The 20,287-nt window shown below is 37.2% G+C and overlaps 1 protein-coding gene across 1 annotated transcript in view; it reads left to right on the forward strand.

Annotated features, from left to right (window-relative positions):
• Positions 1–20,287, forward strand: part of DMD (dystrophin) — a 1,674,912-nt gene that overhangs the window by 502,205 nt on the left and 1,152,420 nt on the right. The window contains exon 37 of the mRNA XM_088028834.1: positions 9,026–9,220. Coding sequence (XP_087884960.1) covers positions 9,026–9,220 — 195 coding nt within the window. The remainder of the gene's footprint in view (positions 1–9,025; positions 9,221–20,287) is intronic.

Below are 20,287 nucleotides of genomic sequence, written 5' to 3' on the forward strand. Positions count from 1 at the left end.
GATAGTTTCCATCCCAGACTGTGCCAGAGATTTGAAGACCACCACCAATTTCTCTCCTCTCTTTTTCTAAAATCTGAATCTCTGATGCATATATTCTTCTAGATTCTAGTAGTTAGTCACGGTTATTTTGGAGGTTGAGTCTACTCACCTGTGAGGGAGACAGAAAACGTGTGTACATGAGGTAATATTCTCACCATCTCAACTTTTGCATTTTGTTTGTATGTACACACACACCTGTTTATGCATAAATTCATAAGCTTTCAACACATAAGTCCTGCGTATATAATTTATATAATTCACATAGGTGCTTTTATTAATTAATTTCATCAGAGTTGATGAGATTACCTAGAGATTGAGGGGCTGTATATATGAAAACAAAATATATTAGCAGTTCAAGAATATCTATCAGATATAGTATGACAAACTTACTGAATTTTAAGCTTTTGGCATTTTATTTATTTTTTGGGGGGGTAAAGATTTATTTATTTATTTGAGAGAGCGAGAATGAGAGAGAGAGAGTACATGAGGGGGGGAGGGCCAGAGGGAGAAGCAGGCTCCTCGCTGAGCAGGGAGACCGATGCGGGACTCGATCCCGGGACTCCGGGATCATGACCTCAGCCGAAGGCAGTCGCCTAACCAACTGAGCTACCCAGGCACCCAAGCTTTTGGCATTTTAAATTGGATTTAGTAACCAGTCAAAATCTCCTTTGTGAGGAAAACTGTCAATCTACATATGTTATAATTGTTTTCTGATACATACCAGTGTTAAAATTTTTCACATAGAGATAAAAATCCTAGCTTTTGCATTATGAACTTTCTATATTATTAAAAGTTGAACACCATCTTGTAATTTAATCTCATTAGCAACTAAAATCTTAATTGTATTTCCTTTTAAATAATTTAGATTTAAATTTAAATAGTCATATGTAGCTAAGGATTACCATATTGGACAATGCAGTTATAGGTGTATTCACTGTCACATTTTTATTTTTATTTAATTTTATTTTTTCTTACCATTATTTTTTTCATCATAAGTGTACTCTTTAATTCCCATTCCCCATTTTCCCCCATCCCCCCACCTACCTCCCCTCTGGTAACCATCACTTTGTTCTCTATAGTTAAGAGTCTGTTTCTTGGTTGGTTTGTCTCTCTCTCTCTCTCTTTTTTTTCCTTTGCTTATTTGTTTTGTTTCTTAAATTTGACAAGTGAGATCATCTAGTATTTGCCTTTCTCTGACTGACTTAGCACTATCACATTTTTAATAAAGAAAAAATCATTCAAAAACAAAATTATGGCACAGGCATATTCGGAAATATGTACTTAATTGCCACATTAAATAATGTGGAGATAAATGATAGCCAGGTTTTCTGAAATGTTTGAGAAGTGTAACATAGAAATTAATATTGTAAGTCTCTTCTACAAAATCCACTCAAACTGGAAGATTCACAGGGCAATAGAAATTAAGTAATATGGTAGTGTGACATATAATTGCAGGATTTAAAGTAATTCCAAAGTTAGTTTTCTTGGGTTAATTTTATTTTCAATTTAAACTAAATGTTTGTGTATATATACGTGTGTGTTCATTTTCACATGTGAACATATGAAAAACTCCTGTGCCAGGTATTGCCAGCTTATATATCAGAATAGCTTCCTATCAGAAAATATATACTAGTTATATAAATTAAAAATTTTATATGAACAGTTTGGGAAGAGTTAGCCAGGATTAAAAAAGATTTCTTGACTAATAGCCTCCTCAGACACTATAATCTACTAATAGGCATTGTAGACCTCCATGAATGAGGCTAAAATTAACATCTCCTAAAAGTATCTGTATAACAGAATCCCAAATAATTGCTTCTTTTTTTGTTCACATATAATGAATTACATTAATAACAGAGAGACGACTGAAAAGCCAAGACATGCACGTGTGACAGCCTGAGCTGGTGTGCCCTGAATTGGAGAAATGTGACATGGTTAAATCAGAAATACTTTCAAATCTATACCAATGAAGATTACATTATGAAGTGAAGAAAATATTCCTGTTTGCATTCTGAGAACTCTAAAGTGGACATTATATTACAACCGTAGACCCCAGCAATTCTAGTCAAACATCGATTGTTAAAAATTGCCTTTTTAAGCTGGTACTTTCTTTATTCATTTATTCAACAAATATATGCTAACTATGCCTGAGTCTTTGGTACATTTATTTTACATTGGATATGTAGCCTTATCTATGAAGTTATGTTATTTTTCTCATGATTTCTTCCAAGGTGGGCCATATATGTTGGTGCTTACCTTAGTGGGAACCAAAACCCTTTTCTTTCACTTCTCCCACAGGCCATACGTAGTGACTAGAATTCTACCAAGTCACTAATGTATGTTAATTTATTGAAAATCCTTATTAAAATGCAAATGTTATCCTCTGGAGGATAACACTTTAAACCACTATAAGCCATTAACACGTTATCAAGATTTAGTTTATCAGTTTAATTAGATGGTAATTTAGCTTGGCCCTGAGGAGCTAGGTAGATTTGATGGTGTGGAAGAGAAGAATCACCATGAGGCAGATGAATGAGCAAGTCCAGCAGCCAGATCTGTTATACAGGACACTACACATACCTGGCCTTCTAGAAGTAGGGTGTACTCAGAGAATGGCCAATCGAGCTTCACCCGCATACCCGCTTCACTGACAGCCTGCCCTGCACCAAACATTTGATTTTTAGAAAATAAATAATAGGGCTATAAAGATGATTTTCTGCACTATTTTACAGTGATTGCTTTATTATTTACCGTGTCTTGTTATTTTTGAATAAAAGGGAGGTAAGTCATAAGCTTAATACAGTTTGTTGATCAATTACTTAATGATCATCTGAGGGTTGATCTCCTTTTCTTCTTACATAGTTTCACAGAGACAGTTTTCTAGATGATGCGTAAAGGAGGTGGGAATACCTAAGAGCAAGCTCTCTCATTGCTGTTTTGTGTATGTAAGATCATAACCAATCCGTTTGGACTCATTTAGACTCTTTGTACCCGGTGACTTAATTAAACACAAGGAAGGCTAAGTACTGTCAGCATGCGATTATTGCCTTGGCATTTATGTGTATCCAAAACTGTAAACAGGAAAGACTAAACCCATATATACCTCATCTGTGTCATATTCTTGTCTTTTGTATGCTTTATCATTTGATTCTTTTTTTCTGTCTGTGGATTAATGTAGTATTTTTTGCCACACTTGATTTTTTGACTTCCCTTTTTAAGCTTGTAATTTATATAAATGACCGAGGAGAAATAAATAAAAATAGCTCAAGTGTGTTTCTTACTGTAGTGATTCCTAGAAGGAAACTTAATTGTCTTTCTCCAAATACTTTTGAGATTAGGAAAGGGAGCTACCTAAATTCTTTTCCAGTTGCTTGCCATTTATGACCCATCAGAACCCATAATATCCTATAATCATATTTGGGATTTACGTGCTATTGGGTTATTATTTTAAAATAATCTGCACTATTGGGGCGCCTGGGTGGCTCAGATGGTTGAGCGTCTGCCTTTGGCCCAGGTCATGATCCCAGGGTTCTGGGATCGAGCCCCGCATCAGGCTCCCTGCTCTGCAGGAAGCCTGCTTCTCCCTCTCCTCCCCACTTGTGCTCTCTCTATCTCTGTCTCTCTCTCTCTCTCTGTCTCTCTCTCTCTCTCTCAAATAAATAAATAAATAAAATCTAAAATAACCTGTACTATTTAAGAATGCCCTTTTGAGGAAAGATAATCAGATATACATTAACAGATTTTCATATCATGGGTCACTTTAATCATTAATAAACTTGTTTTCTTTTAAAGATTTAGCCCACCTTTGTCTTTATTAACTTTAATGGAGTAAACAAAAAAATGGGTACATTATTGTATTATGATTTTTTTGTCCAGATGCCAGTTTTTTTTTTTTGAGCTAGACTTTGTGTTGACATATTTTCTATATACCATATTTATATTAGATAGATAGGTATTTTCAAGGACTGTATCATAATAATATGGGATGTAGTGCATTTTTCTTTTTTTCTTTTTGAGTTTCTTTGACCTCATAACTCATAAGTGGTCCAATAACCACAATCCATTTGAAACTTATATTGAGGAGAGAGAAGTCCTTTAAATCATGGAGGAGAATATTTTGTTTTAAACACTTAGATATAATGCACCGTTGGTTTCAAAACAGGATTGCCTCTATCTTAAGCAGCTATGTGGTCCTTCAAGAAACAAATTTTAAGTAATAAAAAGAATGTGATAACTAAAGTTTCAGAGAAACCAAAGTTTTTATTAAAAACTTTATGAGTGATACCTATGCCTATGTACATAGCTGAAAATCTCAAAACTGTTTTCACTTCAGCCTTAGGTGTTACAAATCATAGTTTTATCCTATCATAATCCTTTTAAGCATGATTTGAGCTTTCCATTTTTTAATAAAAATAGGTACTTTGGGGCTTTCTTCCATATCTCTTGATTTTCATTTCCAGAAAATGAGGATAGCATAGTCTTTGGGGTATATATCGTTAGAAGTGAATATGAACAGAGAGAAATAAAATGAATTAGTATGGCTACAGCACTTCCTTGCTAATGATGCATGAATTTCTATAATGATATAAGATGGTAAAGAACATTAACAAAAGCAAGTTGATTTTCAAAAGGTTAGACAGGATTTGTATACATCAGAATTCAGAAGGATATGATTATTCAAGGCAGAGGTAATGAAATTCAGATGAAAAGGCAAAATCTGAATATGAGCGCACGGATTATGCATAAAGAGGAGAAAATAAACATGATACTTCCAATTATACTGATTTTTAAATAACTGTGTGAAATTTTTATTAAACCAAATGGAAAGTCATTCATTGGATATAGTTTATTTATTATAGAACTGCATGACTTTGTCAAAAGCAATAATATTTTTTAAGGAGTAGATAGTAAACAAGATCTCTAAATTTCTGGCTCTGTTGATTAAATTTTTAGTTGTTTCTTGTATATGAAACTTATGATATGTTTCTCTCTATTAAAATTTATTGGATCTATTACAACTTTATACTAAATGAGAATACTCAAAATATATGAGTAAATTTTCTATAAAATGAGTTGATAGTTTCCCAATGGTATCAAAGAATTATTCTGAAATTTTTGTATTTCTCATAAAAGTTCATGGGACCATTGCTTGGCTTTCTCTATTCAGGTGATTCGCTCCACTTAACTTCTCCTGTCTATGATGATGAGATGATAGGAGGAACTAAGTCCTCCAATAGATCAGTCTTCATTAAATATTTTCAATGTGTGGTTACTAACCTTTTTCAGTTTAATTTACAAAATACAGCTGAGTCAGTGTTCACAGATAATTGTAACTGGACGGCATTTTAGGAATTATAAGCATTCTAATTTACTTTTTTTTTTTTTACAAATGAAAAAATAGAAAGAAAATTACTTGTTTATCAGTAGTTTAGGATCGCAAAGATTACAATGTTTTTCTCATATCTTTTCTAAACTGATAGACTATGTCTTTATTTCTTTGATTGTTCTCATCAACCATAACAGTTTTAATATTTCTCAATATTCTGGATATTGTCTTCTTGCCATGTGTGAGCATGGAGTAAATCGGTTGTGCTATAGTTAGTCCACTTATTTTCATGAATTGACACCAGTTGCTCTAAGGCTTGTGTATAATAGTCTTGAAAATAATTGCAATGTACATGTTAATAGAGCATGGCCTATGTGCAGTACAGTGGCAAATGCTTCTTTGAAGAGCATTGCAATCAGGTCAGTGATGGCTTCATCATTTAAGAAAAGAAAAAGCAAAAAGAGTTTTTAGAACCAGATACAAATTTTCAATTATTTGAAAAATTCTGAGTTTAAATAGATGCCACCTAACATTCCCTTAAAGAGATTTCCATTGAAATATGGGTGGAAAAGGTTTTCTTATGATGTGATGATGAATATTTATTATGTGGAAAAGAAGACATGAATCAATATGTAATAAAATAATCTATGACAGACATTTAGTCAAGTAGTGGAAAGCTTAACAAATGAGAAGCCAGTGTGCTGCTTACTTTCTTAGAGTCCTGAGTGAGGACTGTAGCCAGTGCAAATCTTTTTATTTATTTTTTTTAAGATTTATTTATTTGAGAGGCAGGGCAGAGGGAAAGAATCTTTTAAGCAGACTCCACACTGAACGCAGAGCCCAACTCAGGGCTCAATCCCATGACCCATGAGGTCATGACCGGAACAGAAATCAAGAGCTGGATGCTTTACTGATAGCCACCCAGGTGCCCTGCAGCCAATGCAAATCTTCTTTGTTGAGATATAGCACTCCAGTCTTCAGAGCTGTGTGGTTAGCATTAATTATTATTTAAATAAATCTAATTTTTTAAAAGAAAAATTTTATTTGAGTATAGTTGACACAATGTTACATTAGTGTCAATCATGCATTTTTATGTAAAATTCCGGTATGTACAACAAAATACCATTAACCACAAACACCAAAGAACTAGAAACTTGGGTTTTAAATTGTGTTTCAGGAAGTTAAGTCCAAGGCAATAGTTAAATGTGAGTTTATTTTTAATGTCTTTTTCCTCCATTGTAGTTAACTGTTCAATTAAGTCCCTTGCTATCTATAATCCATAATTATTATGTTTGGCAGTCATCAGTATGAAATTAAGATAGCTGTGAGCATCTCAAGTATAGGTAATGAAGATCAAGGAAACTACATGTCAAAAAAGAAAACAGAAAGAGAATGTAAAGAACTTAGAATTATTTACTTTTTAAGAGAAAATGATGAGGACAGACATTAAAACCTTTTGGAACTCACACTGATTTTTTTAAATGAAACTCAGATGTTTTTTAAATATTTTGAAGGTATGTCTTATTCTAAAAATAACCCCCTTGGTTAGACAAAAATACACATACACATATATACATGTGTATATACATATATGGGAGAGATAAACCGCTACTTGTCCTCTACCCAATTTTGTCCCTAATAACAAAACCCACTGTTCTATAAAAATTTAGAGGTATGAAATTTATATAATTAAAAAGAAAGAAAAATTCACCATTACTGAAACATGGTATAGGAACATTCTTGTTTCAGATAATGTAGAAGTATCTTTCCCCCAGGAGTTGAAGAAACTGATGCAAATAAGAAAAATAACTTATTAACTTGGAAATTTTTAAGAACAACAGTCACCAGTGTAGTAGAATACATGGAAGTCACAGTGAACTTGCTTGACTTGTGTTAACTCTACTAGGTAGTATGAAATTAATGTGCATTCAAATGTCTGCTGATTTATTTTTCTTTTAAATTGGTGGGAAGGTTCATTTGAAATGAAGAGATTGAGAATTTGAATTTAAAAATATGTGGTTAGGGACGCCTGGGTGGCTCAGTTGGTTAAGCGACTGCCTTCGGCTCAGGTCATGATCCTGGAGTTCCGGGATCGAGTCCCGCATCGGGCTCCCTGCTCGGCATGGAGTGGGCTTCTCCCTCTGGCCCTCCCCCCTCTCATGTGCTCTCTCTCTCATTCTCTCTCTCAAATAAAATAAATAAAATCTTTAAAAAAAAATAAAAATAAAAAATAAAAATATGTGGTTAAATCTGTAGATTGTCCTCTTTAAACTCTAGCCCAAAATTCTAGTATTATTTGAAGTGTAAAATTAGAAGTACATGTAGATTATCATTCTATTCATCACGAAGGAATATGTACCATATATTTAGTCAAGATATACACACAACATCAAACTTTGTAAAAAGTATAATTATGCCATTTAAGCTAATTTGTGTAATTCTGTGAATTTGCAGTGTCATAAGTAAATGAGACATCTAGATTGCAATTATTTTTATATTATGTAAGAACTGAGTACAAGAATACTGGACCTGAGAAATTAATAGGAAAGCATAAATAGAGCAGCTTATAATTTCACTCATCTTTACATGGATTCAGTTTGAGATCCTAAACTCCATTTAATTACATTGTTGGAAAAATGGGGATAGTCTTGTCATAAAACTTGTGCAGTAATAAATGGCTATGTTAGCATGCTGATCATCAGAACTCCTCTAGAGACTGCCACTGAAACCCTCAGTTGACCCCATCAACAGGCAGATGGCAGTTGATCAATTCAAAACAAAGTTACTGGAAAACTAATTTCAATTACAAGAGTTTTGTTGCTTATAGTAGAGACAGAAGAGAGCAGAGGTCATCTATCTTTCTGAATTTGTGTCCCAAATAGCGTTTATTTCATGCTCTTACAGGAGTAAGGAAAGAGGCACTATTGGCCAAATCTAAAAGGACTCTAAGCTCCAAATGTCCATCACTTATAGTACTTGAATGGTAGGTAGGAAAGTGTAGATGTAGGAAGAGAGGCTAGTGCTTCCCTAGACCTTACGGCTTTCTGGAGTTTTTATTATAATGTGAATTCCGCTCTCGGCTTTCTCATCTAGTACTTTCATTAGCAGCTTAACTTAACAGGAAACTAGCATTAAAGAGGAAAGCTGGTGTCTGGAATTTGGAGGAGAAGTGTGCTGAATTTAAAAGTATATACCAGCCAAAACCACTTTGTCCCTTTTGTACCTCAATCTAGTTTAGGGAAGAAAAGTATAGGAGAGGTTCCTTTTGTAGGAAAACCACAAATGTAGACGCCCCCACCATCCTACCCCATACCTAGTTTTCCAGGGAGCTTAGAATTACATTTTAAAAACCAGTTGTAAAAATCATCCTTTCTTAGAGTAAAACTATCCCTCTCGTGACCTTATGGCTCTTGGTCTTTCATTCTTACACTCATTGGTACTAATGTGTATGTATCTCTTATTTTTAAATGCAATGCTTCTAACACTTTTTGTGAAAAGAGGGTGTATAAATAATAACCTTTTTACTAGACTTATCACCATGCACTTTTTTATTCACTTCCAGCCCTCTGTCAGCTATAAACTGGAATTTATATAAACTCAGTAGAGATCTTTTCATTATCAGGAAGCTAAAGGAATTGTTCTTTTGTATGCCTATACCAGCACACTGTCCATGAAGAGTCGGTGATGGTGATGACTGAAGATATGCCTTTGGAAATTTCTTATGTGCCTTCTACTTACCTGACTGAGATCACTCATGTCTCACAAGCCCTATCAGAAGTGGAACAACTTCTTAATGCTCCCGAACTCTGTGCTAAAGATTTTGAAGATCTCTTTAAACAAGAGGAGTCGCTGAAGGTAAAAGCAAAGCACTTTTATTAGATTTTTACAAGATATTCATCTTGATCATTTGCAGTACCAGAACAATTGACTTAAATGTACACACTGAAGGTATTTTTACTTAGACGTGAAATTCCTAAAACACTTCACAGGATGGTTAGTTCTAGAAATCTGGGATCGAAAGAGAAACATAAACCAAAAGAGGTATTTTATAATATTTAATGTTGAGAGACTTTCTAAAATGAGGCAACAGACAAAAGTAATAGTTTCACATAGATTCAGGACAGAAAGGACTTATCAATCAAAAAGCATGCTTTGATAGAGTAACAGTATATGCACAATTAATACATTACTTTCCTTTCTTCTCCCAGAAAAGAGGGAATTAGATGAGATTTTAAATGGTATCTATTGCATACAATTTTAGCTTTATGTTTTCTACTTATAATATGCATATTCAACTTTGAATTAGTGCCATTATCAGTACTAGAATACATGGAATCTAATTGAATAGAAAGCAATGAAATATTTCTTTAAAATTACCAGGCAAAGGCTATCACCCAAATCCAGGGTTTTTCAAATCACCAACTGTGTTTCTCAATCCCACACTAAGACAAAACATGATGAGGAAATAGTCTTTGAATTCTAGAGGGAAGTGTCTGAAGATAGATGAATGTAGCATCAAGAAAATATACATAATAATGTGTCTCAAGATAACGTTTGTGATCGTACATTTTACACCCAAAATGAGAGTGTAGCCAGAGCTCAGTATTTTTCAGTGCAAATAGTGTGAGATTATAGACAGAAGAGAAGTTTGCTCTCAGCAGCACCTTATTAGCCAAAGTATTTTATACGCTAAATGATTTCTTGGGAGCTCATTCCATATCACACATTTGTCTGCATAAGTATACAGATAGATAAAGCTGTTTGTTTGTTTTGGAAATCAGAGCTGCAATATCTTGAGTGACTTAAATTTGCTATCTTACATTATATCAAGTAAGCTGTAAATTTACCTGCTAAAATAAAATAAGAAAGGCATGGATCTCTGGAGCTACTCCATCCATTTCAGTATGGTACTCTTTCTTATTCTTTTTGAAATAAAAGTCAGATTGCTGGTGGATGCAGTGAAGAAAAGAAACCCGATCAATTGATAAAGGAGACATGCCAGCGTTCTTGTCATTATTCACATTAACTAATTTCACATGACAGCAGTTTATAAGCTCATCATTGTCATTCAACATGTAAATCACTGCTAATGAGCTAATATTCATTTCATTCCATGTTCCCAGACATATGGGTCAGGAGAGCAGTGACCCTAAACTTATTAAGTTGCCAGTTGAATATCTTTGTCTTCATACCTCTTAACCTGGCATACTCAGAATGATGGGCCCCTGGCTACACTCAGCTAATCATTTGTTCTTTCAGATATGTTTAAGAGTATTATAGCTGATGCCAGTTGTGATCGTATTGATTACTGGGGTTTGTAAAAAGGTATCATTGCAGGTTTAATTTCACTGGATTATTGAATCCTCTAATGAGGATTTGCAGTTTTGGGCATAATTCCAGCTCACTACCAACAAATCTCTGGCAGCACGCAAATGGGCTTCCTACCTTTGTGGGCCCTTTGAAGGGGGATAGTTTTGATCTCAGTCTTTCCAATGAATATGTATTTCCTCCTAAAGACATTCATCATTGTCATTATCCAGTAGTAAAAATAGAAAAGTAGTGCATAAATTGTACAGCTGCTGGTTGGGAAGGTTTGAAATTAAACTGTGGTTGATTTTATTCCTGGCAGATTTGCATGAATCAAATTACAGAACTGTAGTAAGTATTGCTGTGGTTTAACATACATATTTCTTTAAAGTACAATACAGCACAAACAATGTGTAATAAGTTAAAATAATTACTTTCTGAACATAGTATAGCTAATATAGCACATATAATTTCCGTAGATTTATTGAATTGGAAAGCTACCTAATCATTTTGAGAAGAATAAAGCAGAAAAACACCTATTTACATATGGAAATCTACATCTAATAGCTAATACATTAGCTAAGGCAAAACTAACAGTGAATGAGGAACATACAAATAAGTAATATTTATTCTTATGTTAAAAACCAGTATTAGCATTGTGAATCAATTGATTGTGTTTGTTTATATGTAAAAAGTTACAATAGCCATTGCACAAATGACAGTACAATAGTTTTGAAAGAATTTAAATTTTTGACAGTTTCAATCATTATTTTTAAGAAAAAAGATGTCAGTTGTCTTAGAATTTGCTAAAATATAATTACTACGTTAAATCATCAAATCTTGCTTTGAACTGTCCCATATGAAAGCATGAGCATAAAAGAGAGTAGAATGGTGATTGCCAGGGACTGGGGGCAGGGGGAAATGGGGAGTTGCTGTTCAGTGGGTATAAAGTGCAAAAACAATCAGTTCTAGAGATCTCCTGGACAACGTTGCACCTATAGGTAACAGTAATATAGCGTATGCTTAAAAATTTGTTCAGAGGGTGCATATTGTTTTAAGTGTTCTTACGACAATAAAAATAATAATGAGGTATGAATATCGAACTTTTTAGGTTTCCAAAAGTTTTGCCCCTGAGAGGTTTAAATATTTGACCTCTTGTCATGAAAGCAGCGATAATTTATTTTAAGAGGCCCAATGGAAAGGATTTATCCTAATGCTGTCATATACCTGGTTTTACTGAAAGCTTCAGTTTTATTGGTGTCTGCAATATTCTTGGGGCCTCACCCATACCCCCTCCACATTCAGGGCTCCCTGCATTTTAACTGGCAGCTGCCAATTGCAAGTGCCTGGGACTCTGCCTAGGGCTCTCTCAACTCATAAGTGTCAGAGAGTTAAGGCTCTGCCTCCCCACATCTTCCAACAAACCTCAAACAATGACAGGTAGCTTTCTGTGGATAAAGGGCATTGCTCATCCACATCTTCAGCTGCAGTAAATCTGAGACATGTTCTGCACTTTGACCCGAAGTTCCCCAGCAGGACTGAGACCCCACTGTGCACAATTGGAACTTTCCCAATAGTACTGTGGTAAACTGGCTTCCTTTCCTACCCCCTCCACTGCCTACTGGTGCTTCCTAGCATCAATCCCAAGTAAATCCTTTGCGTATACATTCTAGTCTTAGAATCTGCTTCTCAGGCATTCAACCTATGATAATTTTGAAAGAAATAATGGCATATGCACTACTTAGTCAGCACTTGATAGCAGAAATCTTGGCAAATACTCCTTTCAACTTGATGGGCAATTCCCCAGTAACTGTGCTACTTCTCCACTAAGGAGTTCCTTAGTTGCTCAGTTAGAACTTGGCCTTGAGAAAGGTGAATTTTTAGGACAAAAATAAGAGCATGTCTTAGAATAAGGATGACACCTAGGTTTTATCTTTCACCATAATGAGAAATCAGTTTCCTTTCAGTGGTCAGGAACTCTTATTTTTTAATATTTTATTTATTTATTTGACAGAGAGAGACACAGCAAAAAAGGGAACACAAGCAGGGGGAGTGGGAGAGGGAGAAGCAGGCTTCCCGCCGAGCGGGGAGCCCGATGCAGGGCTCGATCCCAGGACCCTGGGATCATGACCTGAGCCGAAGGCAGATGGTTAATGGCTGAGCCACCCGGGTGCCCCCATCAGGCAATCTTAATAACTTTTATTAAAATTTTTTATTGTTATGTTAATCACCATACATTACATCATTAGTTTTTGATGTAGTGCTCCATGATTCATTGTTTGTGCATAACACCCAGTGCTCCAAGCAGAACGTGCCCTCTTTAATGCTCATCACCAGGCTAACACATCCCCCACCCCCCTCCCCTCTAGAACCCTCAGTTTGTTTTTCAGAGTCCATCGTCTCTCATGGTTCCTCTCTCCCTCCGATTTACTCCCCTTCATTCTTCCCCTCCTGCTATCTTATTCTGCTTTTTTTGTTCTTAACATATATTGCATTATTTGTTTCAGAGGTACAGATCTGTGATTCAACAGTCTTGCACAATTCACAGCACACACCATAGCACATACCCTCCCCAATGTCTATCACCCAGCCACCCCATCCCTCCCAAACCCCCACCACTCCAGCAACCCTCAGTTTGTTTCCTGAGATTAAGAATTCCTCATATCAGTGAAGTCATATGATACATGGCTTTCTCTGATTGACTTATTTCACTCAGCATAACACCCTCCAGTTCCAACCACGTCATTGCAAATGACAAGATCTCATTCCTTTTTATGGCTCCTTTAATATTCCATTGTGTATATATACCACCTCTTCTTTATCCATTCATCTGTCGATGGACATCTTCGTGATTTCCACAGATTGGCTATTGTGGACATTGCTGCTATAAACATTGGGGTGCACGTACCCCTTCGGATCCCTACATTTGTATCTTTGGGGTAAATACCCCAGTAGTGCAATTGCTGGATTGTAGGGTAGCTCTATTTTCAACTGTTTGAGGAACCTCCATACTGTTTTCCAGAGTGGCTGCACCAGCTTGCATTCCCACCCACAGTATAGGAGGGTTCCCCTTTCTCCACATCCTCGCCAACATCTGTCATTTCCTGACTTGTTAATTTTAGCCATTCTGACTGGTGTGAGGTGGTATCTCAGTGACGTTTTGATTTGGATTTCCCTGATGCCGAGTGATGTGGAGCACTTTTCCATGTGTCTGTTGGCCATTTGGATGTCTTCTTTGGAAAAATGTCTGTTCATGTCATCTGCCCATTTCTTGATTGGATTATTTGTTCTTTGGGTGTTGAGTTTGATAAGTTCTTTATAAATTTTGGATACTAGCCCTTTATCTGATATGTCATTTGCAAATACCTTCTCCCATTCTGTCGGTTGTCTTTTGGTTTTGTTGACTGTTTCTTTTGCTGTGCAAAAGCTTTTTATCTTGATGAAATCCCAATAGTTCATTTTTGCCCTTGCTTCCCTTGCCTTTGGCGATGTTTCCAGGAAGAAGTTGCTGCAGCTGAGGTCGAAGAGGTTGCTGCCTGTGTTCTCCTTTAGGATTTTGATGGACTCCTGTCTCACGTTTAGGTCTTTCAACCATTTGGAGTCTATTTTAGTGTGTGGTGTAAGGAAATGGTCCAGTTTCATTCTTCTGCATGTGGCTGTCCAATTTTCCCAACACCATTTGTTGAAGAGACAGTCTTTCTTCCATTGGACATTCTTTCCTGCTTTGTCAAAGATTAGTTGACCATAGAGTTTAGGGTCCATATCTGGGCTCTCAATTCTGTTCCATTGATCTATGTGTCGGTTTTTGTGCCAGTACCATACTGTCTTGATGATGACAGCTTTGTAATAGAGCTGGAAGTCCAGAATTGTGATGCCTCCAGCTTTGCTTTTCTTTTTCAAGATTCCTCTGGCTATTCGGGTTCTCTTCTGGTTCCATACAAATTTTAGGATTATTTGTTCCATTTCTTTGAAAAAAGTGGATGGTGTTTTGATGGGGATTGCATTGAATGTGTAGATTGCTCTAGGTAGCATTGACATCTTCACAATGTTTGTTCTTACAATCCATGAGCATGGAAAGTTTTTCCATTTCTTTGTGTCTTCCTCAATTTCTTTCATGAGTATTTTATAGTTTCCTGAGTACAGATCCTTTGCCTCTTTGGTTAAATTTATTCCTAGGTATCTTATGGTTTTGGGTGCAATTGTAAATGGGATCGACTCCTTAATTTGTCTCTCTTCTCTCTTGTTGTTGGTGTATAGGAATGTCACTGATTTCTGTGCATTGATTTTATATCCTGCCACTTTACTGAATTCCTGTATGAGTTCTAGCAGTTTTGGGGTGAACGTTTTTGGGTTTTCCACATAAAGTATCATATCATCTGCAAAGAGTGAGAGTTTGACTTCCTTTTTGCCGATTTGGATGCATTTGATTTCTTTTTGTTGTCTGATTGCTGTGGCTAGGACTTCTCATACTATGTTGAATAGCGGTGGTGATAGTGGACATCCCTGCCACGTTCCTGACCTTAGGGGGAAAGCTCTCAGCTTTTCCTCATTGAGAATGATATTTGCTGTAGGTTTTTCATAGATGCCTTTTATGATATTGTGGTATGTACCCTCTGTCCCTATACTCGGAAGAGTTTTGATCAAGAAAGGATGCTGTACTTTGTCAAATGCTTTTTCTGCATCTATTGAGAGGATCATATGATTCTTGTTCTTTCTTTTGTTAATGTATTGTATCACGTTGATTGATGTGCAGATGTTGAACCAACCTTGCAGCCCAGGGATAAATCCCACTTGGTCATGGTGAAGAATCCTTTTAATGTACTGTTGGATCCTATTGGCTAGTATTTTGGTGAGAATTTTTGCATCCATGTTCATCAAGGATATTGGTCTGTAATTTCCTTTTTGATGGGGTCTTTGTCTGACTTGGGGATCAAGGTAATGCTGGCCTCATAGAATGAGTTTGGAAGTTTTCCTTCCATTTCTGTTTTTTGGAACATTTTCAGGAGAATAGGTTTTAATTCTTCTTTAAAAGTTTGGTAGAATTCCCCTGGGAAGCCATCTGGCCCTGGGCTTTTGTTTGTTGGGAGATTTTTGATGACTGCTTCAATTTCCTTAGTGGTTATAGGTCTGTGCAGGTTTTCTATTTCTTCCTGGTTCAATTTTGGTAGTTGATACATCCCTAGGAATGCATCCATTTCTTCCAGGTTATCTAATTTGCTGGCATAGAGTTGCTCCTAATATGCTCTTATAATTGTTTGTATTTCTTGGGTGTTGGTTGTGATCTCTCCTCTTTCATTCATGATTTTGTTGATTCGGGTCATTTCTCTTTTCTTTTTAATAAGTCTGGCCAGGGGTTTATCAATCTTGTTAATTCTTTGAAATAACCAGCTCCTAGTTTCGTTGATCTGTTCTACTCTTCTTTTGGTTTCCGTTTCATTGATTTCTGCTCTGATCTTTATGATTTCTCCTCTCCTCCTGGGTTTAGGCTTTATTTGCTGTTTTGTCTCTAGCTCCTTTAGGTGTCAGGTTAGGTTGTGTATTTGAGACCTTTCTTGTTTCTTGAGAAAGGCTTGTATTGCTATATACTCTCCTCTTAGGAGTGCCTTTGCTGTATCCCAAAGATTTTGAACAGTTGTGTTTTCATTTTCATTGGTTTCCATGAATTTTTTTAATTCTTCTTTAATTTCCTGGTTGACCCATACATTCTTTAGTAGGATGCTCTTTAGCCTCCGTTCATTTGAGTTCTTTCCGACTTTCTTCTTGTGATTGAGTTCTAGTTTCAAAGCACTGTGGTCTGAAAATATGCAGGGAATAATCCCAATCTTTTGGTAGCAGTTGAGACCGATTTGTGACCTAGGATGTGATCTATTCTGGAGAATGTTCCATGGGCACTTGAGAAGAATGTGTATTCCGTTGCTTTGGGATGGAATGTTCTCAATATGTCTGTGAAGTCCTTTTGGTCCAGTGTTTCATTTAAAGTCTTTAGTTCCTTGTTGATCTTTTGCTTAGATGATCTGTCCATTTCAGTCAGTGGGGTGTTAAAGTCCCCCACTATTATTGTATTGTTGTCAATGTGTTTCTTCGCTTTTGTTATTAATTGCCTTATGTAATTGGCTGCTCCCATGTTAGGGGCATAGATATTTTCAATTGTTACATCTTCTTGTTGGATAGATCCTTTAGGTAGGATATAGTGTCCTTCCTCATCTCTTATTACAGACTTTGTTTTAAAATCTCTTTGTCTGATGTAAGGATTGCCACCCCAGCTTTCTTTTGGTGTCCATTAGCATGGTAAATGGTTTTCCACCCCCTCACTTTCAATCTGGGGGTGTCTTTGGGTCTAAAATGAGTCTCTTGCAGACAGCATATCGATGGGTCTTGTTTTTTCATCCAATCTGATAGCCTATGTCTTTTGATTGGGGCATTGAGCCCATTCACATTCAGGGTAACTATTGAAAGATATGAATTTAGTGCCATTGTATTGCCTGTAAGGTGACTGTTAACTGTATATTGTCTGTGTTCCTTTCTGGTGTATGCTGCTTTTAGGCTCTCTCTTTGCTTAGAGGACCCCTTTCAATATTTCTTGGAGGGCTGGTTTCGTGTTTGCACATTCCTTTAGTTTTTGTTTGTCCTGGAATCTTTTTTCTCTCCTTCAATTTTGAATGACAGCCTAGCTGGATATAGTATTCTTGGCTGCATATTTTTCTCGTTTAGTGCTCTGAAGATATCATGCCAGTCCTTTCTGGCCTGCCAGGTCTGTGGATAGGTCTGTTGCCACTATAATGTTTCTACCTTTATAGGTTACATATCGCTTCTCCTGAGCTGCTTTCAAGATTTTCTTTTTGTCTCTGAGACTCGTAAGTTTTACTATTAGATGTCGGGGTGTTGACCTATTTTTATTGATTTTGAGAGGGGTTCTCTGTGCCTCCTGGATTTTGATGCCTGTTTCTTTCCCTACATTAGGGAAGTTCTCTGCTATAATTTGCTCCAATATACCTTCTGCCCCTCTCTCTCTTTCTTCTTCTTCTGGGATCCCAATTCTAATGTTGTCTCATCTTATGGTATCGCTTATCTCTCGAATTCTGCCCTCGTGATCCAGTAGTTGTTTATCTCTCTTTTTCTCAGCTTGTTTATTTTCCATCATTTGGTCTCCTATATCACTAATTCTCTCCTGCATCATTTATTCTAGCAGTTAGTGCCCCCATTTTTGATTGCACCTTATTAATAGCCTTTTTGATATCGATTTGGTTAGATTTTAGTTCTTTTTTTTCTCCAGGAAGGGTGTCTCTAATAACGTCCATGCTTTTTTCAAGCCCAGCTAGTATCTTTAAGATCATGATTCTGAACTCTAGGGTCCGACATCGTACTAATGTCCGTATTGAGTAGGTCCCTGGCAGATGGTACTACCTCTTGTTCTTTTTGCTGAGGTGATTTTTTTCGTCTTGTCATTTTTCCAGAGGAGAATAGATGAATGAGAGAACAAACTGCTAAGAGGTTAACAACGTTCCCAGAAAATATACTCTAAACAAATCAGAAAAGACCTGAAACCAGGGGAAAAGAAAGGGAAAGAAAGAAAAAAGAGAAAAAAAAGAAAAAGATAAACATAAAGATAAAAACAAACAAAAACAGAACAAAACAAAACAAAAACAGAATATGATCAAATATGATCAAGCTAGTGCATAGATCAGTGCCACACACTAGATTTTGGGTGTATTTTGGTCTCTTAGAAGATAGTGCCTCCTAAAATTGTAAAGAAAGAAAGACTTATATATGTACAAAATAATGGTTGATACAATGAAGGGATGGAAGATGATTGTAAAGATGAAAATTATAGAAGATTTTATAAAAGGAATTGATAAGAATTTGTTTGAAAAAAGAAAGAAGAAGATTTAAAAAAAAAAGGGAGAGAATGTGATCAGGCAGGAGACTAGAACAAAGCCATATACTAGAGATTTAGGGTATATTTTGATCTGTTAGAAGAAACTGTATCTCACAATTTTAAAGAGAGAACAACTTATATATATATGCCAAAAATAAGGGTAACTACTATGGAGGGATAGAATATGACTCTAAAAATGAAAAATAAAAATGTTTTTTTAAAAAGGGATTGATAAGATATTGGTTGAAAAGGGGAAAAAGAAAAATTAAAAAAAATACAGTTAAAAAATTAAATTTGAAAAACTAATGAATCATGGTAAAAAAGCCATGAATTCTATGTGCACTATTCCCCTAGCACTGGAGTTCTGCCGTTCTCCTTGATCGGTAAACTTGGTCTTGGCTGGCTGGCTGTTCGGGCTGATCTTCTGGGGGAGGGGCCTGTTGCCGTGGTTCCCAAATGTCTTTGCCGGAGGCGGAATTGCCCCGCCCTTGTCAGTCCGGGCTAAGCAAGCTGCTCAGGTTTGCTCTCAGGAGCTTTTGTTCCCTGCAAGCTCTCGGTACAGCTTTGGAGGATGAGAGTGAAAATGACGGCCTCTCAATCTCTGCCGGAGGAGCCAAGAACTCGGGGCCCCGCTCCTCAGTGCACCCCCAGAGAAAAGCAGTCACTCCCGTCTCCCCGGTCTCCGGCCGCACTCCGTGCTCACCCGGCCTGTGACCGAGCGTTTCTCTCTCTGGCACCCGACCCCGTGTGGAGTCTCCAAACTCAGCAGATCCCTGCGGTGCGCTCCCGCGCCGCTCCTCCCAGGGGAGTAAGGGGAGTCTCCCCGGATCTGCCGCTTGTTGGGTCCCTGCTGGAGGAGCAGTGGCCCGATTGGGCTGCGGATCACAGTTTACGGCAACCCCGAGCTGAGATCCCGCGCCTCGGCTCCGTCTCTGCAGCCGGCTTCCCCGCTCCGATACCTGGCAGCTCTGCCGCACTCAGGCACCCCCGGTCTTTCTGTGACCCCAAGGGTCCTGAGACCACACTGTCCCGCGAGGGTTCCACCCCCCGCTTAGGCACTGGAGCGACGTCCCTCAGCGGAGCCGACTTCTAAAAGGTCCGATTCTGTGCTCCGCGGCTCTATCACTTGCCAGAAGCGGCCGGCGGAGGCCCCCTCCCCCACCGTCTATCCTCCCGAATATCGCCTCAGATTCACTTCTCCGCACGTCCTACCGTCCAGTAAGTGGTCGCTTCTCTGTTCAGAGAGTTGTTGCTACTCTCCTCTTCGATCTCCTGTTGAGTTCGTAGGTGTTCAGAATGGTTTGATCCCTATTCAGCTGAATTCCTGAGACCAGGCCAAATCCAGGTCTCCTACTCCTCCGCCATCTTGCTCCGCCTCCCTCCAGACACTCTTAATAAGTTACCTATATTAACTAATTTAATCCTCACCACAACTCTGTGAAATATGTAAATTATTTTTCCACATTTTAAGATGAAGAAACTGAAGAACTATAAAGTAACTTGACAAAGTTGACACAACTAATATTGATGGAGCAAGGATTTGAAGCCAAGCAAAGTAGCTCCAGGATCTGAGCTATAAACCACTATACTAAACCACCTCTCACAAAGATTTTTCTAGAGCACTATGTTGAGCATAGCAAAGGTAACTTTGGGCAAAACACAGGAGAATACTGAGGTCTGTCATGCCCAGTTTATAGGAAAAATATTCTGGGTTCTAAATCTCAATGAATCCGTGAAAG

Source organism: Eumetopias jubatus, unplaced genomic scaffold, assembly GCF_037043125.1.
Source record: "Eumetopias jubatus isolate StellerSeaLion01/CBP00866 unplaced genomic scaffold, mEumJub1_p1.0 scaffold_11, whole genome shotgun sequence".
In the NCBI taxonomy this organism is placed as follows: domain Eukaryota; kingdom Metazoa; phylum Chordata; class Mammalia; order Carnivora; family Otariidae; genus Eumetopias; species Eumetopias jubatus.